At 39.5% G+C, this 22,294-nt stretch overlaps 1 protein-coding gene across 5 annotated transcripts in view; it reads right to left on the reverse strand.

The window, feature by feature from the left end:
- The window catches only part of GLRA2 (glycine receptor alpha 2), a 139,127-nt gene extending 122,020 nt beyond the window's left edge, over positions 1-17,107 (reverse strand). For 4 of the 5 annotated variants that reach the window (XM_074906941.1, XM_074906923.1, XM_074906932.1 and 1 more), the window contains exons 1-2: positions 16,769-17,107; positions 14,497-14,630 (exon numbers count right to left, since the gene is read on the reverse strand). In XM_074906941.1, coding sequence (XP_074763042.1) covers positions 14,497-14,630; positions 16,769-16,836 — 202 coding nt within the window. In that variant the 5' untranslated portion in view covers positions 16,837-17,107. Of the gene's footprint in view, positions 1-14,496; positions 14,631-16,768 lie in introns of those variants that run through there. The other variant, XM_074906950.1, reaches the window with a different exon arrangement.
- Positions 17,108-22,294: the final 5,187 nt, after the last annotated feature.

The following is a 22,294-nucleotide window of genomic DNA, read 5'->3' on the forward strand; positions in this document are numbered from 1 at the left end:
GGTCCATGTGCCAATGGAGACAGTTTTTTCCCACCATCTTGGATGGCTTATTTTGTTCCGTATACAGGGGAGAAAGGTGACCTGAACTGCCCTTCTGCCTTTACCACAGTCAGCAGGATAAGCATCAGAACTATTTGAAAAAAATAAAAGCAATCCCACCTGAGTGTGGGGCTAGAGCAGGGATCTAGGACCAGGACCAAGGGGCAAAGTGAGGCAGTCCCCACCAGGGGCTGAGCATTCCTTCATCTGTGGTGCAGGGATTCCTTGTCCGAGCTCAAATGAGGGAGGTGACCAAAATGTGGGTGAGGGCAGGACAAAGACCCCCATGCTGACCTGAGCACTAGTAACACAGATCCCATGACAGCAGGGGAGGGTAGCAGAACTTCTTGGAGCTGGTTTATTAATTGCTAGTTCTGGAGGCAGCTGGGATTTTAGTAACCATTTCTCCTCAACCAAACTGAACAACTTCCAATATCCAGTACAGACCTTATAAGACCTGAAACAGAGCTAACCCCTGTAGAGGGCTCTGCTTTTGCAGCTGCAATACTACAGGTGCCTGAATTACCAAGACCTTGCCAGTGCATCTCTACATGGCCCTGCAGGAACATGCCTGTAAGCCAGACAGCAGGGCACTGGAACAACTCAGATGGCCATGGTCATTAGGCAGGAGCAAGTTGTTTATCATCCTAGCTTCCTCCCTGCTCACAGTGCAGCAGGCAAGGTAAGGACTGCAGAAGTGCTATCAAAGGAAGCTCAGCCAGTTCTTTGGCCAGGGACCATGGATATTGGGCCAGGGAGAGAAAGGCAGCTTTGATACACTCAAAAGGTTCCTCTGAGACACAGGGATCCTGCAGCTACACCAGAAGCAGTGCGGCTTGTGCACTTGTTTTCAAGGATCTGTATAATGCATAGTCCAACCCTGGCAAGAAAATTCACAGGATTTAACAAGTTTACTTAAGGTTCTAGTAAAAAAGCAGGATGTAGACAACAGGTAGTCTTTATTGCAAGTATCTATGTAAGCCTTCGCTCTTTCCCTATGATTCTGCCTTTGGGCAAAATCAATGTTTTCCTCCATTTAAACATCATCATCTCATTAGAGCATTAACAGCAAGGTAAATGTATCAGTCACAGGAGGCAAAATTAATGACACTAGGATAACATAGTTCCCCAAAGGCTTACAAATCAAGGGGACATTTCTTGTTGGTGAGTGATGCCTTTCATTTATGAGGTTGTCTTTCTATGGCATTTCTGTGGAGTGCATCACCCTGACTTCCTAAGTATAAGCATGCCCAGTAAACCAAGAATTCCTTCTCCTTTAGAAGTATTCACCACAGTCCAATGTACCACAGAAATTATTAAGCTTATGTCATTTTTATTATTCATTGATGACAATTCTACATACTAAACAAACAAACAACAAAACCCTCCAAAAGTGAAAAAAACCCTGCAAGGGTAGAGATCTCAGGGACCTCTGAAATACAGTAATTGTATGGTACTTCGCACTGATGCAATGTGCTGGAAAAATCAAATAAAGACAAAATTATTTTTCTGCTTCATCAAGCTAAAACCAACATCCTCTGAAAGTTCATCTGTCATATATAATAACTTAGCTTGCTAAGAATGCTGTATTTTCTGGTGGGAATGTAGCAAGTTTTGGGTGCTTACTGTTGCATCTGAGACTCAGAATCATATTCTGTGATATCAATATACATTTATGATCAGCAGAATAAGGCTAAGAGACATGAAGGCACTTACAGAGCCAGACCAAGACCTAAAGAGATATATAGGTGCCTAAATCCTTTTTAGGACCTTCATTCCCAGGGATATCACTGAGCCCAAATACTACCAAGTGTCTGAGGAATATATGTGACCAACACCACTTATGGCAATGGTATTTACAAACTGGAGGAGACTTAGCATGTCCTACCCAAAGTAGGCAAGAGATAGAGGCAAAACTGACTGGAATCAGTAGGAAAGCATTAAAGTTAGAGGAAAGTACAATTTTTCCCTAGTTCCAACTGCCTATTTCCAGAAGTGCACTGCAGTCACACACACAAATATAAATAAACAAAATGGCATCAAGATATGATCTCTTACATCAAGATTTAATCTCCTTCCCTTCACATGGGTAACTTGAAAAAACATCCAAGCAAAAATATGCCTTATGATAAGACCTGGATATAAAAAGGGCATGTGACATTCCAAAATTGAAAGCTCTTTTTCAGCAAAATATAATATCACTGAGGCCTCACAGGACAAATACTCCAGTGACTGTCAGATGCAGGTGGTTACATAATGAGTCACAGAAAGAAAATGTCTTGAGTAAGTAAAGGTAAAGCTGTATATATATATATATACATATATATATATATATACATACATACATACATACATACATTGACATAGTCTGAGGTCAAACAGTGAGTAATCAATTTCTGAAGTGACATATGAGTTTTCTGCTGTGGGACTATTGCTAAATGTAATGGGAGTCATGCTGGTAAAATCCTATCAAGGTGTCATGGAAGGAGAATCCCTGCTAAGATGCACTTTTTTGTGCCTTAAAGTGCTTGTGAAAATTGTTGGATTGTCATGCTTCACATTCAGTGAATGCCTTTGTCCACAGACCCAGCTTTGGAAGAGGACGGTAAGTCTCACGCTACAAAACCTCTTCACTTCTGCATTTGGCATTACAGGATATTCCATATGATGTGTTCATTCTTTCCTGACTCTTTCTTCTGAGGTGGATATGAGAGACATATTACTGTCAGCTCTGAGGTGTAGTGGGATATTTCCACATAGGTTATCTAATAGACACTGCACAAGAACAATTTTCAGACACTATTTTATTTCACTTCACAAAACAGGAGCTCAGAAATAAAAAGCCCTTTAAACAGTTGACATGCTCTTGATTTACCCAGCTAAGCTGAGATAGTCTACAAAAAATATATAGCCATTGCAGTCACAATGGATTGTATAAATGCACCAGAGCAGGCTTTCACATAGGTAGTTTGAGGGCTGCTACCAGTGTAGTCATGGCAGGCTTGAATTCACTGGAGGCCATTAACCTCAGGCATTATAGCTTGTGCTGAGCTTTGTATCATCTCAGTGTGGTACAGCACACCTCTGAGCAAATTACTTGAAAGCTAACTCAGATATTTCTACACAAGGCTCAGTCGCACTTGTGACTGAGTGCAGACAGTCCCAGAGCTAAAGCCTTCCATGTGCAAATGAGTTTGTGGAAATAAATCTAAACAACAGTGAATCAGAAATCTTTCATCTGGAAACTTCCCATTGGAACTCCAAGCCTACAGTGCAAAGTTACTTTGTACTTATGTCAACTTTGAAAATATACAAATAAATGCTTTAGTTCTTCGTATGTCCATCAAACTACTTTTTTGCCCTGAGCTCTCCATTCTTCTTTTAAATCTTTCCATTTCAAGTCACGACAAGCACCTCACTGCAAGGCATCTCTTTCTGTAGTCTTCCTTCCTCTGATGCAACAGAGCAATGGGTAGTATTTGGGGAAATTGAATTGATTGCTTTTCTTATGACATGAAAAGTTCCAGGCACCTACTTCTTTTCTTATCACAAAGAAATGCTCACTGAGGTGAGCAAATGGAAAGGCAAAGGCTCTCAGCCTCACTGGGAGCAGGTAGCAGAGATGCTTCTCACACCTGATTCCGAAAAACTGCTCGGTTGCTTCACATTAACGAAGAGAGAGCTCTGTGCTTCTGATCAGCATGTGAGCTGCATAATGTGTGCACAGGTCTGGGACTCTCCTGGATGCGGTTAAATAAAAGATGGTGTTCCATCTCTAGTCAACAAATCTGCACTCCAGCATAGGGACAGTCAGATTCCTCCTGAGTAATCTTAATAATGTTTTACAAAGTCACTGTAGCCAACTCATCTAAGAGACCACATGGAACCACAAAGTAAAAAATGTTCACTGAGAAGAGAAGGCAAGAGGGAAGATCTACTTAATGAAAAAAAAAAAATAAAAAAAAAATATTGAAATGTTGTCCACCAGTCTATGTTTCTATTTTCAGTCAGAATGAACTGCTTCATTCTGATCAGCATACTCATCTCAAAACATTTATTTTTAAAAAATTACAATTAGTACTTTGTTCCTTTCTCTCTAGATATTTTTTACTTTGTTCCTTCTCTGTGATTATGATCTTGTGTTACAGAATTTAATGGAAGCTCAGTCAGTACAATCTCAAATACAGGGCTTGGTCAATATTTCTCTCTGTGGCCACAGAGAGGTCTCAGAATTAATTTTAACTCCTTTTTTGTCCCTCTGAGCCTTGGACATACATTTTATTTCACAGCTCTTCCAGCTTTTCCTTTAATGTCTCCATAATGTTCCTTGCTTTACTGTCATAATGCATATGCAAGACTTGAAGAAAAAGAACAGTTTGGATGGTTAATATTACTGAGCAGACATTGATTTATGGCTGTTAGGGAATTATACACCAAATGATACATTGGACACAGATGAACAATGGGATTTAGACAAATGGGATGGCTCACGCATAGGGACAAATGACAGCAGAAATGGTCAGATGATATAGATGGCAGCCTGCAACTGGTCAGAGACACACAGACCCATATGGTTACCACAGCTCGCACAAGTAAAATAAAATTTTCCTTTTACTTTCAAATCTTTCCCCCTTTTTACCTCCTTATAGTTCAACTCATTTCCATACAATCTGTGCAGAATATTACTATGAAATTAATTCCTCTCTCCTGTCTCTCAGCTTCAATGCTCCCATCAGCTGATCTGTTACATGTTTAGCTCAATTTCCTATCCCTCCCCTTCACACATCCCCTCTCCGTTTAGGAACCTCCTATGTGGTCTCCCACATCCTGAGTACCAGAAAGGATCTGTCTTGTAACTGCAAGACAACCTTAAGGCACATCTTGGGTGTCTTCTACCAGCATTTTTTTTCAGCTATCAGTTCTTCCTATATATAAAATGGCTGAAAGATTGGGAGAGGGAATAAGAACTCTTCACCAGCCTAGAAAATAAGCATCTTACAAACTGACTGGCTTACCTTTTTTGTCAATACCAAACTAGTTCTTTGATGCAGGATGCTCACTATATTGCTGTCAGGAGCATCACATGGCTTTCACATAGGCTCAGAGTTCTACTGACATAAAGCGTGTTGCAGGGTCATGGCAGCTGGTCTTTTTCTGGTTTCTACCACCAATATTCATGTTGAGTAGAAGTCTTCTACAGAGTCATTCAAATGAGACTATATCCACACTGAGGAGTTTATTGGCCTGAATTGAGTCTGTCCCTAATTACTTGTAAGTTTGATAAGTTGAAGGTTTTTGGGGTTTTGCTTTTTTTTTTTTTAAAAAAAAAAAAAAAGAAAAAGTTAAAATCTGATTTAGACAGATTCTGTGTGCTGCACACAAAACACACCTCAGAAGTGTGACAAAAGCAAAATTCTCAGGGGTATGGAGTCAAAGAATTGTAAAATTCTCCCAGATGCTTATTTTTAGGATGGCTTCTGTAACCAGGACTGACCAAAGGCTTTTAACACCTCAGACTGCTCCATCTGATGGGATATCACTGTCTGGAAAGGATAATTGCTGCAGTCTGAAACTTATGTGGAGTGGCTAAATTTTCATTTTAGTTTGGCATGGGGGAGAGTATTTGCATGTGTTTATGTACAAGCAACAGGCTATATTCACATCTGACAAAAAATGAGTTTTTACATATGCTCCTTGTTTGGCCCCATGCATGTAATTTGCATATATCTCTTCAACAACTGCTTTAAATTGCAGTGTGAGTTTATAGCAGCATTCCAGACATATTGTTAGTTATTTTATTTATTATTTAGGGATAATTCTTTATTAGACACAGTAAACAGCACAAGAAGAAACAACAACCCTGATAAGACAGTTTTATAGCCTAAGATGAAAACATAAAGAGAGCACCCATTGGGAATGTAGTCATTAGAGGCAGCCTAACATAATGAGTATTGATCTAGTAAATTTTAATCCTAGTTTTTTCCTGACTAACTATGCTGGTTTAAGGAAAGCATTTAGCCTCTTCTTAGCTATATTTCCCCAAGTACAAAAGCAAGGGAGATAACCCATAATTGTGTTTCCAGGATGCAGGAAGAATGAAATTCAGCTAGTTGCAGGTAAGCCCAGTTGTTTCCATGCAGACCTAGGCTTTGGAGACACAGAAACACAGAGGTAGGTGTTATTAGCTTTCAGGGAAAAGCATCATACTGCTACTGTGCTTCCCTGGACAGCTCACTGTTTGCTACAACCAAAAAAATCTCAGCCCCATGACAAGCGGAAGGAGTTGCAGTGTCTGATGCTTTGGTGTGTAACACGCAGACCCTTGTGGAGGAACCCTAAGGAGCTCATATAGTCCGTGGTAGAGCATGATGTTTCAGCACAGTGTGGTATCACTTGCAGAGAGCAAATAATTTGCAACAGGATCTTTGGGAGCCCTCCTGAAACCCTGCTTCTCAGCAAGGTTGAGGTACCTCATTCAGGATCAGCTGCTCAGATCGTTCTCCACCAAGTCAACACATACAATCTTACTTTGAAAAATCAGTCAAGAATTTTAGTCTTTCCTTCTAAAACACAGCCAGTTTTACAGCTAATAACAAACATTGAGAGATTTCATGCAGAAAGAGTCCTTTCTAGCAGCTTCTATGCCTGACTCTGAAGGGATGTAAACTTGCACCTCCTAGGGTACAGGACTGTCGGTTTCTTGGAAAGTGGGGTGGAATATCCCTCACTCTCTCCTGTTCAGAGGAGATGGGATTCATCCTAAAGTGCAGCTATGATTACTTTTAAAAATATTTAATACATGTGTATAGCCTACTGAACCCAGCAAGTTGTGCAGCAAAGCACGTAGGATACAATATTTGAAGAAAGCGAGAAAGCGCATTCACACACATTTGTATCCTAGTGATCAGGACAATTATCAGGAAGAGTGAGAGAAGTGCAGTTGTCAATCCCTGTCCTTACAACATTTCCTGTAACAGTTAAATCAGCTGCCCCTAAGGGGTAATGTCTACAACTGTCACTTCTGTGCATCACAACAAAATGGTCAAGAGTAAAGGCTCTCCCCTCTCAGACAAGTAGCTACACCACAAGGTTGAAAAGCCATGTTCTTCTTGTATTTACTCCCTGGCTTAGTGAAGTTTTAATTTTTTGCTGCAAAATGGGCCACTTAGAATCATTTATAGTCATTTGGATGAGATACTGAACCCTTTAAGCTGAGGGGAAACTGGACTAAAAATCTTCTGTATATTGTAGAGGAAGGCAGGCCACCCATAGACACTGTATTGTGTCTGTGGGGTTTTCTAAGTGATCACAGATCCACCTGAGAGTAATCCCTTTTCTGTGGAATATAAGGCAGGCTCTGAGATACCTGGTCCCTAGGGGGAGATGGGCATGGAACAGTGCATCATAGGAGAACCTGGATTTGCCTTAGGAGTGAGGTAGGTGCTAAGTAAGACAGCCTGGGGTAGTTCTGGGCACACTCAGGAGCTGAACTGAGAGAATGTGAGAATCTTTAAAATAAAACCGTAATGCACTGCTAGCATTACATAGCAGGTGGATCAGGGATTTCCAGGGCTTTTTGTTTGTTTGTCTATGGACTTATATTCTATCTAAGTCCTGTTTTGAAAGCTTCCTTCTTTTACTGGCTCATGAAACCTTTATACTTCCACCCTTCCCAGCCACCAACATGTAGCTGAGGCATAAGGAGAGTAGTCAGTGTGTCTTCACGCCCTTGCAATACCCGAGGATTGCTGGTAGCTAGAACAGTTCAGAGAGGCACTAGGCTGCTCTATTTATTCTTTATAAATGAATACTTAACAAATGATACTTCTCTCTCATAAACTGTACTGCTCTGATCTTGCATAGTTTCTAGAATCAGAACGTTTATATTTCTCTAAATTTTGAATTTTGACCATGGATTTGGTGTTTATGACATCGGCAGGTCACTGTTTATGTCAGACATTGTGCACCCTTAATCTTAGAGCTGTCAGAACGTCTACCACCCTGTCTGCATTGTTTGGGGTGCTCTTCTCTGCAGACTGTTTAAATCACTCATTTCTGTAAAAGGCTGTGAAATGCATATTTGGAAGCTGAACCATCAAACATACATTTTCTGATGACTTAATCAGAGATTTATATTCATATTTCCAGAGGGGATAAAAGAGAACATTAATTTCTCTAATAAAACTGCATATTTTTATGTATACATATTCCTAGTTAGTATAACACCATATGTAATAGACTTACAGTTTATAAATGTGTATATTTATAGCAAATTCAGTGTACATGTTTTTATATATTCTATATATAAATTGCATATTTTCTAAGACAGCCAAAATACAAGATACTTAATGAATGACTCCAGGGCATTGGCTTCAACTACATAGAAAATTTAAATCTAAACACAACACTGAATGTGATAAAAACAATACAATTGAATTAGAACATGATCAAAACAACAGTGTCTCCTGCTTTGGTAGCAAAGGTCTTTGGCTCTGCATTGACATAAGTTTTTCATAAATTCCTTTGGCAGTTTATGCAGCAGCAGACCAATATTCCAAGACAACAGCCAAATCCGTTGATATCTCTTAATTAAATCATTGGTTCTGATATAGGCAACACACCAATATGATACAAATCACTGTGTCTAATCTTTTAAATATAAAAGAAGAGTAGGGACAAATCCTCAGCTTGGATGCCAAGCAGCATTGATTAGCCTGTGCTTTACACTGCGGTATGCTCACAGCCTTTCTGACTTGCTTTGGAAGGAACTGGCTGCAGGAAGCTTGGAATGTGATCCAGGAAATAAGTAAACAGCTAAGCAACGTAGATAATCAGGAGGGCTGTTTAAGCTTGCTGTCTGGCCTCATTTGTCTGGAAGCCTAGACATAACCTAACTGTCCATGCAACTCTCCTAGTCTACTCCTGTCTGAGAAAGGACCTGAAATTAAAGGCAGAGGGAAAGGACAAGTTCCATAGCCATCTTTACCAGCAGTTTTAAAAGAAACACAGTTAAAGGATCCTTGCATAACTGCAGTTAAAAAGTTGCTGCATGAAAATGTGCATAGCTAGGGCGGGGGCTGAACATCATTTCCTTGGCTACATTTTTGTAGTTGAATAACAATAAAACAAAACCAAACAAACTCAGTATCCTGTGGGTAAGGATCCTTGTACAGCATCTAACTGTGTCCCTGATGTGTGTACACAGCTTCATCTGAAAACAGCGTAAAGTTGTAGATGCGCTTCAAGGCAGAAAATAAATCAGAAGCTTAACTCCCTAATAATGGATGCTTGCACATCTCAAGCAACCTATATTTAGGGAGTGCAATGGCCTGGCCATGTCAAAAAACTGTCCAGGCTGACTCCCTTCTCCCACAACGAACCTTCAGCCCATGCCTTGCAACATGAATGCACCAATAGCGTGCACTTCATTACTACCTGCTGTCATGTCTGAATGGGATTTGAGTCTCCATTGGAGACAGCTCTTTAAGCCTTTGAACTGGCTGGAAAATAGCCCAGTGCAGGATAGTCACTGCATCTGGCTTCATGGCCAGTAGCTGTTAGCAACTGAAGTCTGGCTTTGGGAAGGTTGTTAACCACTGGAGAACTAATCACTGCAGTCCCACAGCCTATCTTAAGTATGTTTTTCAACTTTTATATGTATTTACAGGTTGCTTTTCCAACATGTATTTACTGTGAAGTGTCATGTCTAGATTTAGATCAACTTCTGCAGATATTTCCTCTTCTTAGCATGTACATAGAAGCTGGTTTTATTTATATAGCATGATGCCATTAATTTCACTCTTAAATGTCATTCGGTGGTTTCTGTTCATGCTTTCTAAAGTATTTCATTACTTGTCAATTCAGGGGCCAAATAAGTAAGCAATGAGCTTGAACATATGGGGAAAACTGACCCTTGCTGCCAAGGAGTTAAAGTATTAAAGTGCATAAGCCATCTCCTGTAACAGTTGTCAAGCTAATTTTCAGTAAATTAATTAGTCTGTGTGTTTATTATTCAGATATAAACCCACTGACTTGGCATGAAAATGACATTACACCGCTGTAATCGCAGATTAATCTTTTATAACTACAGTCACTACACCCACAAACTGCATCCTTCTAACAAGACTTCTCTGAGTTCAGAAACAGCAGCTTTTGGGCAAGTAAATTCACACTGCATTGCACCATCCAGTGCTGAGGGAAATGTTAATGGGCACTGTTGTTCCATGCCTCCATGCAACTCCATAAGAATCAGAATATTTTTTAGCAAATAATGACTTAATGGAAAAGAATGCACGTAAAACATTGAATGAAATTCAATACAAAAGAAAATCAGTGTCACCTTCATTGCAGATGATTTCTATAGCAAAAGATAAATGCCCCTTCTCTCCACCCAGTACATGGCAGCCAGTCTACTATGTAAAGTATCTGTCATAAAGGACATTGTAGTGCCTGTAGACAAATAGTTTTCTCTATATGATAATTTCTAGCTTATGTTTAGATTTTAAGTGGTTTTAGAAGATAAAAGTGTTAAAAAATTGAAATAATTTAGTAACCTTTGAAAGTCAACAGCTACTAGGAAATTTTAAATTCAGGCTGACTTTCCATTAGCCCCAAGTCTCATGTTGTGATTAAGTTGTAGATTGAGCCCTCGTATCATGACATTGCACACAGTGCTCTTGAGGGAGCCTGAGATGAGTATACATTAATGTAAGATACTTCTTCACTATCCCTGGTTTCTACCAGTGAGAAAGCATATTCTTGTCTAGTTTTGTAACACAGGTGCCCCATGCTGTTATTTCTGGTTTTGTTGAGGAAAGCAAAGTAAGCAGTGGAGAAAGTAAAATATATTGCTCTGATTTGTTCTTGTTGTTTTTTATAATTAAAAAATATATATAACATTAATACTAATCAGGTAAAAAATACATCATGCAGGTTTCACTTTTATTACTTTGCAGAAACCACGTTCAACTGATGTTATAATTGAAGAAGAAACTCATAGGACCACGAGCATATGTTTGCTGTCAACAGAAAGACTCTCAGGGACTTCAATTAGTATTAGATTGCAGTCTTCATATTTACATTTAAAAGTATTCCCCTCTGTGTCCTTACGCCTATTCAAATTAAATAGTAAGATGAAAAAAGTATGCATTAAGTATCTGACAGACAGTGATTAAAGAAAGGCAATTCTGAGAGCTGTCACTCTGGCACTTCTCTCTGGCTGTGCAGCAGGGGGACAGTCCCTCTCAGTGCCTGGTCATTTTGTACCCAATCACTTGATGTCTCAAGAAGAACCAGAAATCTGTTCCTCTGCTTTCAAATGATTGTATGAGACAGAAAGATACAAAAAAGAAAGGATCTTTCAGTATGCAGTACTTCTGAAAAAAACACCACAGCTCAAACAAAAAATAGAAGGCAAAAAAACCTGTTGCTAATATCTAAATATTTATATATTCACCTGTTGTTCTTCCACTATCTTCCTGAATTTTCTAATTCGCAAGAGCAAGTTATGGAAAAGCAGTAACTAAGGATTAAATGCCTTATCTGGATAAAACACCTTGTTCCAGTAAGTAGCATTTTCCTTTCTCTTTAGAATGCATAGCCTTTATTCCACAAATTAATCAAATAGCTGCTGTTTTCCAGTAATTCAGGCTACTCATAAAAGTGTATTTAATTATTGTATAATCAGTGGCATAAGATAAATGGGTTCTAGACAGTTGCCTTTTCATGAAATCAGGCTTTTCTGACACTTTAAAATGCCTACAGTGGACTCAGAGAAAGTTGTGTAACTACTCTAAAGCAGAAAAAGCTAGACAAATGCACAAGTAGTGGCCCAACTATCTTGATCGACAACATCTTTTGTGAAACACAGGAAACAAATATTAACTCCAGACTGCATGCAAAGCCAGATAGCAGATCCCTAGTTTGATCCATTTTTCCTGAAGACCTTTTATACTTACAAATCCTTGTCTTAAAACACAAAAAATATTATGAACTAGGTAATCATTCAACATTTCATACATACATCCATCTATGTGATTTAGAGTATAAGTACTGTATAATAGCCCATATCCCAGAAAAGATCTCAAACAGATCAATGAATGTTAGAAATTGAAACAATTTGTATTATGGTCACAGTAAAGACTCAGTACAAAAAAACCTTTATAATACCTAACTCCATGCAAGATAAATTTATTTTTTGATCTCTTTGCAGACGCACTTCTTATTCTTTGAAAGGAAAAAATATATAATATAGAACAATAAGTATTTTCAATTTTTTAAAAAAGTTAACAAGACAGGCAACTAGAACATGGGTGTGCCTCATATTAACTAATAAAAATGGTTGTCAGCTGACAAGGATTTGACTGGTGATGTGAAGTTCAAAACTGCATGACTTGACTCTCTATTTCTGAACTCTGGAATACAAAATACCTTTCAAAAGAAAATAGCAAAGAACAAGAAAACCTTTCAGATCCCTCACCAGAAGACAGAGCTCCGGGAGAGCTCAGAGATGTGGAGTTATGAAAAAGCACTGGAAATTTGTTTATCAGTTCAAACTGTTGCAAAGTACCATCCTGTTCTGGAAAGTGGCTTAATAAAAAAAACCAAACCAAACCAAAACAAAACAAAAACACAACAAAATTAAGAATGGCAGATTCTTTTCTATTAAGGGTTCATAGGTGTCATCAGGCAGCAGTTTTCCTTTGGGAACACAAACAAACCATGGGACTTAAGGGCAGCAGTGTCTGCCAAACAGCTCAGCATGTACCATACAACATCATGCACACCATACCTGCTCTGCCTGCTTGAACATCAAGGCAGCAAATCTGTGAATCTGTCTCCTGGTTTTTTACAAAATGGTTTTAGACACGTACTGGGGAACAATAAAGAGCTGTCTATAAGTTGTCCCATGTACAGGGACTGCTACTATTCCTGGTTTTATCTGAGATAAAAGAGATTAAGTAGAAGTCTTTTAGTGTCTCTCCCATATAAAGGGCAGGAATAAGTTCTTAATGACTGCTACCTTGCTCAGTTCCGGCAATTTCTGCCTTAATTTGCATTCTCTAAAACTTCGCAAACACTTGTGCAAATGCACAAAATGAATGTGACAGCTAATGCAATGTTACTTACTACAAGCTAATGTGGATTCCAGGAACTCAATAAGGACTTTGAAAACTATTCTGAAATTAAAGCTTAAGACTTTCCTGGCTAGAACTTTTCTAACATCAGCTTTCAAACCTTTGGATCTGAAAGTTATACTAGGTTCCTCCTCATTCAGGCATAGGAAGCAGTCAAAAAAGGCCCTTTGTTCCAAATCTTTTAATTTGCACATGTGGAACAGAGAGAAGAAGCTGATCTTTGACCTGAATTTAATTAAACACTTTTCTCATTGACATGCAAGCTTCTTCTTTTCTAACAGTTCATTCACTGGCTAAGGAATTTTTTTTTCTGGTCATTATCAACTTTCACAGAACTGTCAACAAGGTTCAATACAGGAGAACATGCATTTCGATGACTAAAGCCAATAGATACCAGTGTAAATGTACATTGGCATCAGATTTGTGAAGGAAGGAAGCATTTTATCAGTTTTCACTGTAAAACCACATTCTGAGCTTTAAATCAGCATAGAAAAGCCACTTTTGGTGGATTTATAGGGCTCTCCAGAAATGTTAAATATTTGCAATGAAAACTTCTCTCCCAACTTTCATTTAAAACCACAAGACATTCTGTGCTCACTTCCATAGGGATTTACAGAACTGCAGCAAAGAAAACTTGCTGTGAATCGCAATGGTTGCAAAACAAGCCTCCAGTCCACAGACTTCTTTGTGCTGGAATGGTGGTGGTGACTCTCTACAACTCAGACCAGATTTTGGAAGAAAAAGGCAGAATCATGGAAGTGACAAATAGGATATATTTTTTATATTTTGTAGGAATCCTGAGAAATTGGTTCTTATCATTCAGTCAACATTCACAAGATAAAATCCTCTATGTGCACACCTTGGTTCCTATATCCCTATTTTGGGATAGAAGGTTTTACTTCTTTCAAGTCAAATGAAATCATAGACCTTTTCTTGAGACACTGCTATAAAGAACACAACAGCTCAGCACAGGAGTGTTAAAAATATTGTCTTCATGGTTTTAAAAATTTCAGGAACAAGTCATGTCAGTTGATTTTAGTGTGGAACCTGGAATCCTATTTATTATGTGGGGTTCATAAGGTCTCCAGAAGCAACCTCTGACAGCTAAATATTATTGTCGTGTGAAAAGAGGGTTTTCAAGCTCTGGACCCTTATTATAACACCTACACTGCTCTCCTAGTCTCTCCATGGATCAACTGATCTCTATGACACTATCACATTGGAAAATTGAAGTTATTGAAAAGATGATCAGAACACAGAGGTAAAACCCTCAAACCAAAACATAATGAATTAATTAATCCGAAGTCTGAAAAAAACTTACCTTTAAAATTTGGTCTGATTCTAGCATCATACCCCGATGTCCTTCCCATCAATTTGTCCAAAAAATCTGAAGGAGACAGGGTCTGTGAGGGGGATTTTCCAGATCTTGAATCATGTTCTTTACAGAAAGTCGTCCTAAATAAATTATTAGCCACCATTAGCTAATATTTAGCTTGTATTGTATTCAAGTCATGGAGAAATTATAGCACTAAATAAAAATATCTCAATTAAGTGAATCTAACAATATTTTTACAGAAAAATATAGTCTAGTTTTCATCTGAAGCCTTTATTCTAGAAATAAAAATGAGCTTAAGGTAGTATGTATGGACACAATTTGCTATTCAGAAAAAAAAAAGCTCAGCTTTAGAAAGGAATTAATTACAGATTTAAGACTTTAAAAGATTCAATTTACTCTTCATCTTAATGTGTAGAGCAATCTTATAGACACTTTGATATCCTATTTAGTATCATTGCTTTAATTACATATATGCTGTTAAAACTATATGTTAGCACTGGTTTAAGATGGTCTTAAACTTCCAAACAATAGCTGACAAGATTCACTGAGCAACACTGAAAAATTTTGGTTTTGTTAATGTTGGGGAGGATATAAATGCAAAGAAATGTATTTTACAGATGCTACCCAACAAAGATTTAAATCATGATAGTGACTGTCTGGATTCTTCCCCAACACTGCAAAAAGGGTTCCAGAGTCAGTCACATCTGATCTTAGGGATTTTTTACCAATGAACATTAAGCAATAAAATTTATCGGTATTATCACCAGATGGTATTTATATGCAAGCTCTTGGAATACATCTCTTTTCAGGATTTTAGAGGAAACTTCTGGTACCATATCATACATTCAACACTCTGTGTACATAGCATATTATATATTGCAAGCACATTACAGATTGCAGAGAAATAGAATTTAGGAGCTTCTCATGGTTGTTCCCTAGGGAAAAAGAAACTAGAATTAAATGGTTATATCTGTTGTGTAAAAGCACAGATTTCATCGTAAAGCATTTTCTTGATTCTTAAATAACCAATTTCATTGTGTTTATGTTTCCACATAATCTTTGAGCTATACTAAAAGTAATTCTACGACTGTGTTTTCTATATATTTGCCCAAAAGAAACTACTCAGTTTCAGGAGTGTTTCATGGCATCTATACACAAGAATAAACAAATTAGATATACCTGTGAGCATCTGAAATGAGAAGTAAATATCAGACCCTTTATGCCTTTACAAATGCACTAGAATTCTTAAAAGGCAAGGTGATAGTAAATTCTCGTGGTATGATTCCCCGCGGTTTTTTCAGGTTCCAATTACTGGGGACAGTTGCTTCTTTTTGCTTTTGTCAATGACATGGTACCATTACAAAATATCTCTAATTTTTAATAAAGTAATAGATTATATTCACCACTTAAATACTAAAACCATTCAGTTAGGATAATAAAAACTAGAAAATCAATCCAGTGCACTTATTTGGGATGTTTCTGTACAAATTACTTCTGTTTTCATTCAGAGCCCACTAGTTATGAGTTGCATTGTGATCCCACCAGACTCACGAATATAAATGCTATTTCACTTTGTCACTGTATATATACCTCATTGCTCGTATAAAAACACTTTATATGTGTACATGTAGATACAGAGCAGTGTACAGTATAATAATGAATCTCAGCTAAAATGGTGTTTTGGTTAATAAGGAAGGCTGACTTGTTTGCTCTGCACCGCAAATAGTCAATAGCTGAAGCAAAAGCTCATTAAATGTTAAATAAAAATTTAACAATCATATGTGCTAGTATTTTAAATGAGCACAATACTGGTCTGATCCAGGGTTTTTGCAAAATCAGAGGGCTGGTTCTGTAATTTCAGTTAACTACATCCCTGACAAAACCGGTTCAATCATTTCCAAAGCCTGAAGAGGAGGGAACCAAAGCAACTTCCTAAACAACCTCCAGTGGGAGCAGAGAATTAGCATTTTGGAAGAAAACCTGAAGAAAATGTTTTTAGCTATATTGATACTCAGTGAAAAATCATGTCTTTGAATCACAGAAACAGAAAATAGATCACCCAAACTTGAGATTATTATTTTTTGTGTTTGTTACCAAGCAACGAGTCTCCGAGTGTAAAAGGGATAGCCTATATAGAACGAACATTAAATACTCTCAAATATAGCAAACAAACTAGGTTAATGTGACGTAGTATCTTTATAGTTATGATTTCCACAACCTTTTGACAAATATCATCACATAGCGTTGTATCACCTACCTGAAGTGGTTTGTCTCTAAGAAAAATGCAAACAAGGTTGTCAAAATTTTCACTAGCTGCCGGTTCATTCCTCCTGCTTTCTGTGATGATTTGGAAAATATCCCAGAAACGATTCCAGAGAGATGCAGGGGAAAAGTAAGCTGGTGCTGCCTAGATTCCCAAATTCAGCAATAATTTATTTTTCTTGACAATCAGGAAGAGAAGGTTTGGATCTCTACAAACTGGGGGTAAAAAAGAAGTGCCAGTCCTTGGAATCATGGTCAGGTCAAGCCTAGGCTCATCTCCAGCAGCCAGCACAAAAGAGACAAAGCATCAGACCTGGTCGTTCCCCCGCCTCGCTTTTGGTGATGGAGGACAAAAAAAAAAAAAAAAAAAAAAAAGAAAGAAAGAAAGAAAGAAAGAAAAAAGAAAGGGAAAGAAGAGGAAACCCAACTATGTGAGGAGCATCATGCAAAAGGGAATAGCGCTGAGAGCAGTTCTGTTGCCGGTATGTTTTATTCCCCTTTTGCTTTGAAAATTAGTATTTATGAACGGTGGTGGGGCTACTGGGCCGGTCTGCTTTTCCCCTCTTTGGGCAGGGAGGCGTCGGCGCTGCCGGGGAGGGATGGAGGGAGGGAGGGAGGGAGGGAAGGATGGATGGATGGAGGGGTGGAGGGAGGGCCGGGGGGGCCGGCGCGGGCGGGGGCCGCGGGGAACCCCGGCGCCTGTGCCGGAATGAGGCCGGCGGGCGCGCGCCGCGCCGGGCGTTCAGCGCTCGGACAGCTCCGCGCCCGCGCTGCGCATGCGCCTGGCGGCGGCGGGGGCGGCCGCGGGAGGCTCTGGCCGCGCCAGCGCGCCCGGGGGGTGCCCGGGGGGTGCCCGGGGGGTGCCCGGGGGGTGCCCGAGGGGCACCCGTGGGGCGGGTGGGGGTGTGTGTGTCTGTGTCCGTGTGTGTGTGTCTGTGGGGTGTGATTGCGGGGGCTGGGGGGGCGCGTATGTGCGTGGCAGGCGTGCGGGGTGTTTCCGCGAGTGGGAATGTGCGGGTGTGTTTGCTTGGGGGTGCTTCGGGGGGGGGGGGGGTGTCTGAGCGGGGTGGTGTGTGGGTGTGTGTGTGGGTGTGTGTGTGAGGGGGTGTCTCTGTGTGTTGGGACGCGGTGGGGGGGTGTATCTGCGTGGTGTGTTTGTGAGTGGGGGAGTCGCTGCGTGGGGGCAATGTGAGGGGCTGTCTGTGTGCGATGTCCCTGGCAGGACGCCATGTCACGGCCCTCAGGAACAGGTGCCGCCTTCCCCGGGTGTCTGTGGTGAGGCAGGGGGGCAGCCCTCCCACACCGTGCTGGGGAGAGGGAGGAAGGAGCCCCCGCACCCCGTCCCCTGCACCCCGTGGCTGAGGGATGAGTGTGGAGAAGGTCGGCCCCAGCCAGAGCAGCTGGCTGCTTTCTTGGGAGGGACTCCATAAAGGCCCGGGTGGGTGCAAGGAGGAGGAATAAAGAGCCATCTGCGGGGAGTTTGTGGAGAAACCAAAGGGGGAAGATTGCGTAGGTTCCATTTCCAGTTGGTTTTATTTCTTTTCTCTATAGCGTAGAGAAGATAATGACAGGCAGTTTACAGGAGATGTTTCCATCTCCAGACCCCAACACGTTGGAAGGAGATACTTCTCTTTTTATACATGCAGAGTTGAAACAGGGGATATAATTACCCAAACCCAGACAGACAGCCAGTGACGGAGCAGGGGTGAGGCCCAGCTTTGCCATTCTCCAAAGTCCCAGTCCTGTGCCTTTCTCCCAATGCTTCCCACAACTTCACTTGCTCAGTTACAGGTCCTCATGTTAATCTCAAGATGTAACTGAGGAACCACATCATTCAAGAGGAGGAAAAGAATAACTTGCCCCTCTGAAGCACATACAGTGATTGATGGAAACTCTGCTCAACATGCTACAATCCTTGAAGCATTTTGGTAATGTGGCTTTAAATGGGCAGCCAGGGAATCTCATCTTGCAATGTTCAGAGAATATAAAATGCTTTTTCTGCTACCACCATGGATTTCCTTCTCTCCCAACCCTGGTTACTCGCTGGTTCTGTGAACTCTGAAACACCCTGAGAAGAACCTGGATGTCCCCACCAGTTCAATTGGTTCCCATTAGAAAATCCTAAATTTTGTGTAAATCTGAATGAAATCTGGAAACCAATTTCTGCAATGAAGTTGTCTTTTTACCCATCTTGCACCCCCAAAATGCTGTTCTTTCTTCAGTTTTAGGTCCAGCTGTATTCTCCTGCCACAGAACCAGTCCATATGAACACTGTTTCACTTCCACAAAAGTATTTACATTCACATATATTTCTCATATTGCCAAGTAAAAAACCTACCACTTCATGGCAGATACACTTACCGTGTTTGCAGTTAGATTCAAAAATTGTTTCTGAAAGGAATTGTTCTGTTCCTGCGTTAGCAAGACGTCAAAGCCACTTACCATTTGTTAAATGATTGGGGTTTTTTAATTTAATACTGTAGGACATATCTGGAAAAAAATCTACCTTACTAGCTATTCATAGGTGCAAATGCTAGATAATACAACATCTTATGCGCAAAAGATTGAAATAACTAGAAAAAGCAGTCCAAACATGCAACTGTAAGTTAAATCCCTATTGCCTTGCCTGCCAAGTCTTTGTCAGTAGCATAACTGCAGGTCCAGCAGAAGAAAGGCCACAGAGTTTGTTTATATTAAAACTATTGTTGTTTAACAGTATGCATTGAGGGTTGATGCTGAATCGCTGCACTGTAATGTCCTCTAACATCTGCAGAAGATAGGTCCTCCTACTAAGATGTTAAAGAAGAGAGGCTGTGTTATGTCTTACTGCAATGTCTCATTCTGAGAAATAAAGCTCACAAAGCTGCATCTGGAAATAATGGAACAGTTTTGAGTCAACGAAGTCCTACTTTTCAAAATTTGTGCCTGCTCCCATCTAGATAGCACTGCTATATATTTTTACCTTGGGTTAAGATAAATGGAGAAATTGGAAAGCGACAGTTTCTATCAGCTGCAGGAAAATCTGTGTCTCTTTAACCTACACTGCCACCTGCTTAAAAGTGTGGGGAATCTCAGGACTGTTTGCAGAGTTTCTAATGCAGAAATCACTGAATTCGGCAGGTGTCTTTCCAGGGAGGCTGTTAACAAGGATTTTGTGACATGACATGCTTGACATGCTTTCAAAGACCTATAAATGTTCATTACCTTTTTTGGGGGAAGAAAGTAACAACATTTCTGTAAGTTTTCTAAATAGAGGAAACCTACTTGAAAGTCTGCTTTCCAATATTTAGCTGCTAGCAGCCATTTTCTGTGCTTCATGGCTATTTGAAATGCTAAATAACTATATCCTTAAGCTAAATAAAAGTTGCAGGAAGTTATTAAAAATAACATGCCCTTAATTGTGTTTGGGATGGTAAAAACATGGTGAGAGATGTAATAACGAAAATTTTGAGTATCTACTCCATCATTCCCCTCCAAATGCCTTGAGGCTTCAGTGACATGTTGCTCAGCATGGTGGCTAGATGGAAGTGCCAAGAAAAACTTAATTGTTAAGGGCTGAAAATAGTGCATTGCTGATACAAATTTAAGTCACTCGAATAGCTCTCCTCTCGAAACTCTGAGGGCTCAAAGCAACCATTTTCTGTAATCAGAGAGTTCTAGGTCAAGCTCCCATCTCTATTTGGGGGCGATGGACAACAGTGCATCCTCTACCACTTGTCAATGAATTAACACATGCATGAAAAAATTCTCACTTTCATTCTTCTCACCCTCATTAAAAAAAAAAAAAAAAAAAGAAGTTGTTTCTAGTTGCTCTGAGTACTGTAAAACCTAAGTCGTTATTCATCCACAATTAAACAGTCAATGAAACACACACATGATGTTGAGGGGTGATTCATGGCTCTGCAGACAAGGGGGAACCATTTAGAAGCACTGGAAGGCCTGGATCTACACGGGGCTCTTCCCGGTGTCGCCTTCCTGTGACAGAGTCAGAGCTGTGAGGAGGACAACCATTGGTGTGCAGCAGTTTCTGGATGAGCTGTGTACAGTCAGTTGCACAGATGTAAGTCTTTCCAGTGTCACTCATTTGTTATCTCCCACAACACATCTCTGATAGCAGGAGTGCAGTAAATGAATGGGAGTCACAGACTCCCACCCGGGATGGGATGAGGAGGCTTGTAGTAAAATGGCACGGGGATGTGAAGGAAGATGAGAGGGGAATGCTGCTCTTCTGGTAAAGAGGCTAAATAACACATCCCTGCTGTTCCCCAGGCACCAAAGGTTCATATGGTGCTAAATATGGTGGATTATTTCAAGTATGAATTCAGTAATTTCTGTGTTCCACCTGAGTTTCTTAACTAACTACTGGACAGAAAATAGACAGAATCCACTCCGTTTCCATGTAAATGGCTTTATAATAGTTAGTTGATGGTACATGATTTATGTTTGTTTGCACTGTGTATGTATTTTTAGAAATCTAAGAATTGGAAGAATGGAAGAATTAAGGTCATACCACTTTCTCAAATTACGATAAATAAGTGATACAGAAGCACACTCCTGAGGAAACAAAATGCATCACTTCAGATATGAAATTAGTGTCTATAAGAAGAGAAAATACAATATAACTTTCAAAATGGTGTGTCAGATTATCATTAATTGTTGGATGTTTGTTAACAATGTCAAGTGTATTTCATTATACTGCCAAATAGAAATGAACAAAGAGTACAGTTTGTGTAAAATGTCCAATGATAGTGAAGGTAAAAAAGCCAAAGAAAAACCTGAAGGTAATCTAACATGACTGCATGAGCTACGGATAAGAAAACAAATGGCCTGGTTTTTGAACTGTACCATAACAAATTGTGTAAAGGATCAAAAAATGTAAACGTCTTGTTGCTCTTCAATTTTGAGAACTGTGTTAATAACAAGGATCTTTCAGTGACTGACAGTGACAGCCTTAGTTACGGTAGGACCAGAAAATAGCTAGTTTTTCAGCTGTCCAGTATGAAAACAGATTATGTATTTCAAACATTTTTATATCTGACATTAACAGATATAACAAAGCATTTGTTAATACAACTCCATTTTGCATATATTCAAAATATTTTCACATCCCTCTTTTTGCATATTAGTTCCCTGTGTATCTCGAAACTTGAAAAAAACAATAGAAAGTACTATTGTTTTCTATTATGTAGTTTTTCCTTTTAAATAACAATAAGCACAGCTGGAAAAAGAACATAGTAATTTTATCTTGAATTGTATTATGTACGGTAATTTTTTTTTGAGTTTACTTCCTATATCTGAATTTTGTTTTCTGAAAGTTTGAATATATATACTACATATATAATAATTTATAATATATGCATGTACCTGTCTTTGTACTACAAAGAACCTTATAATATCATTTCCGGGTGTAATCTTTTTACACTGCAAAGATAGGAAATAAAGCATACACTAGATCTTATTTGAAAATCTGTTCTCCATTTAAGTTCTGATTGTTTTACACTCTCATTATGTAGGCTGTTAC

This window comes from Athene noctua, chromosome 1 (assembly GCF_965140245.1).
Source record: "Athene noctua chromosome 1, bAthNoc1.hap1.1, whole genome shotgun sequence".
NCBI lineage: Eukaryota > Metazoa > Chordata > Aves > Strigiformes > Strigidae > Athene > Athene noctua.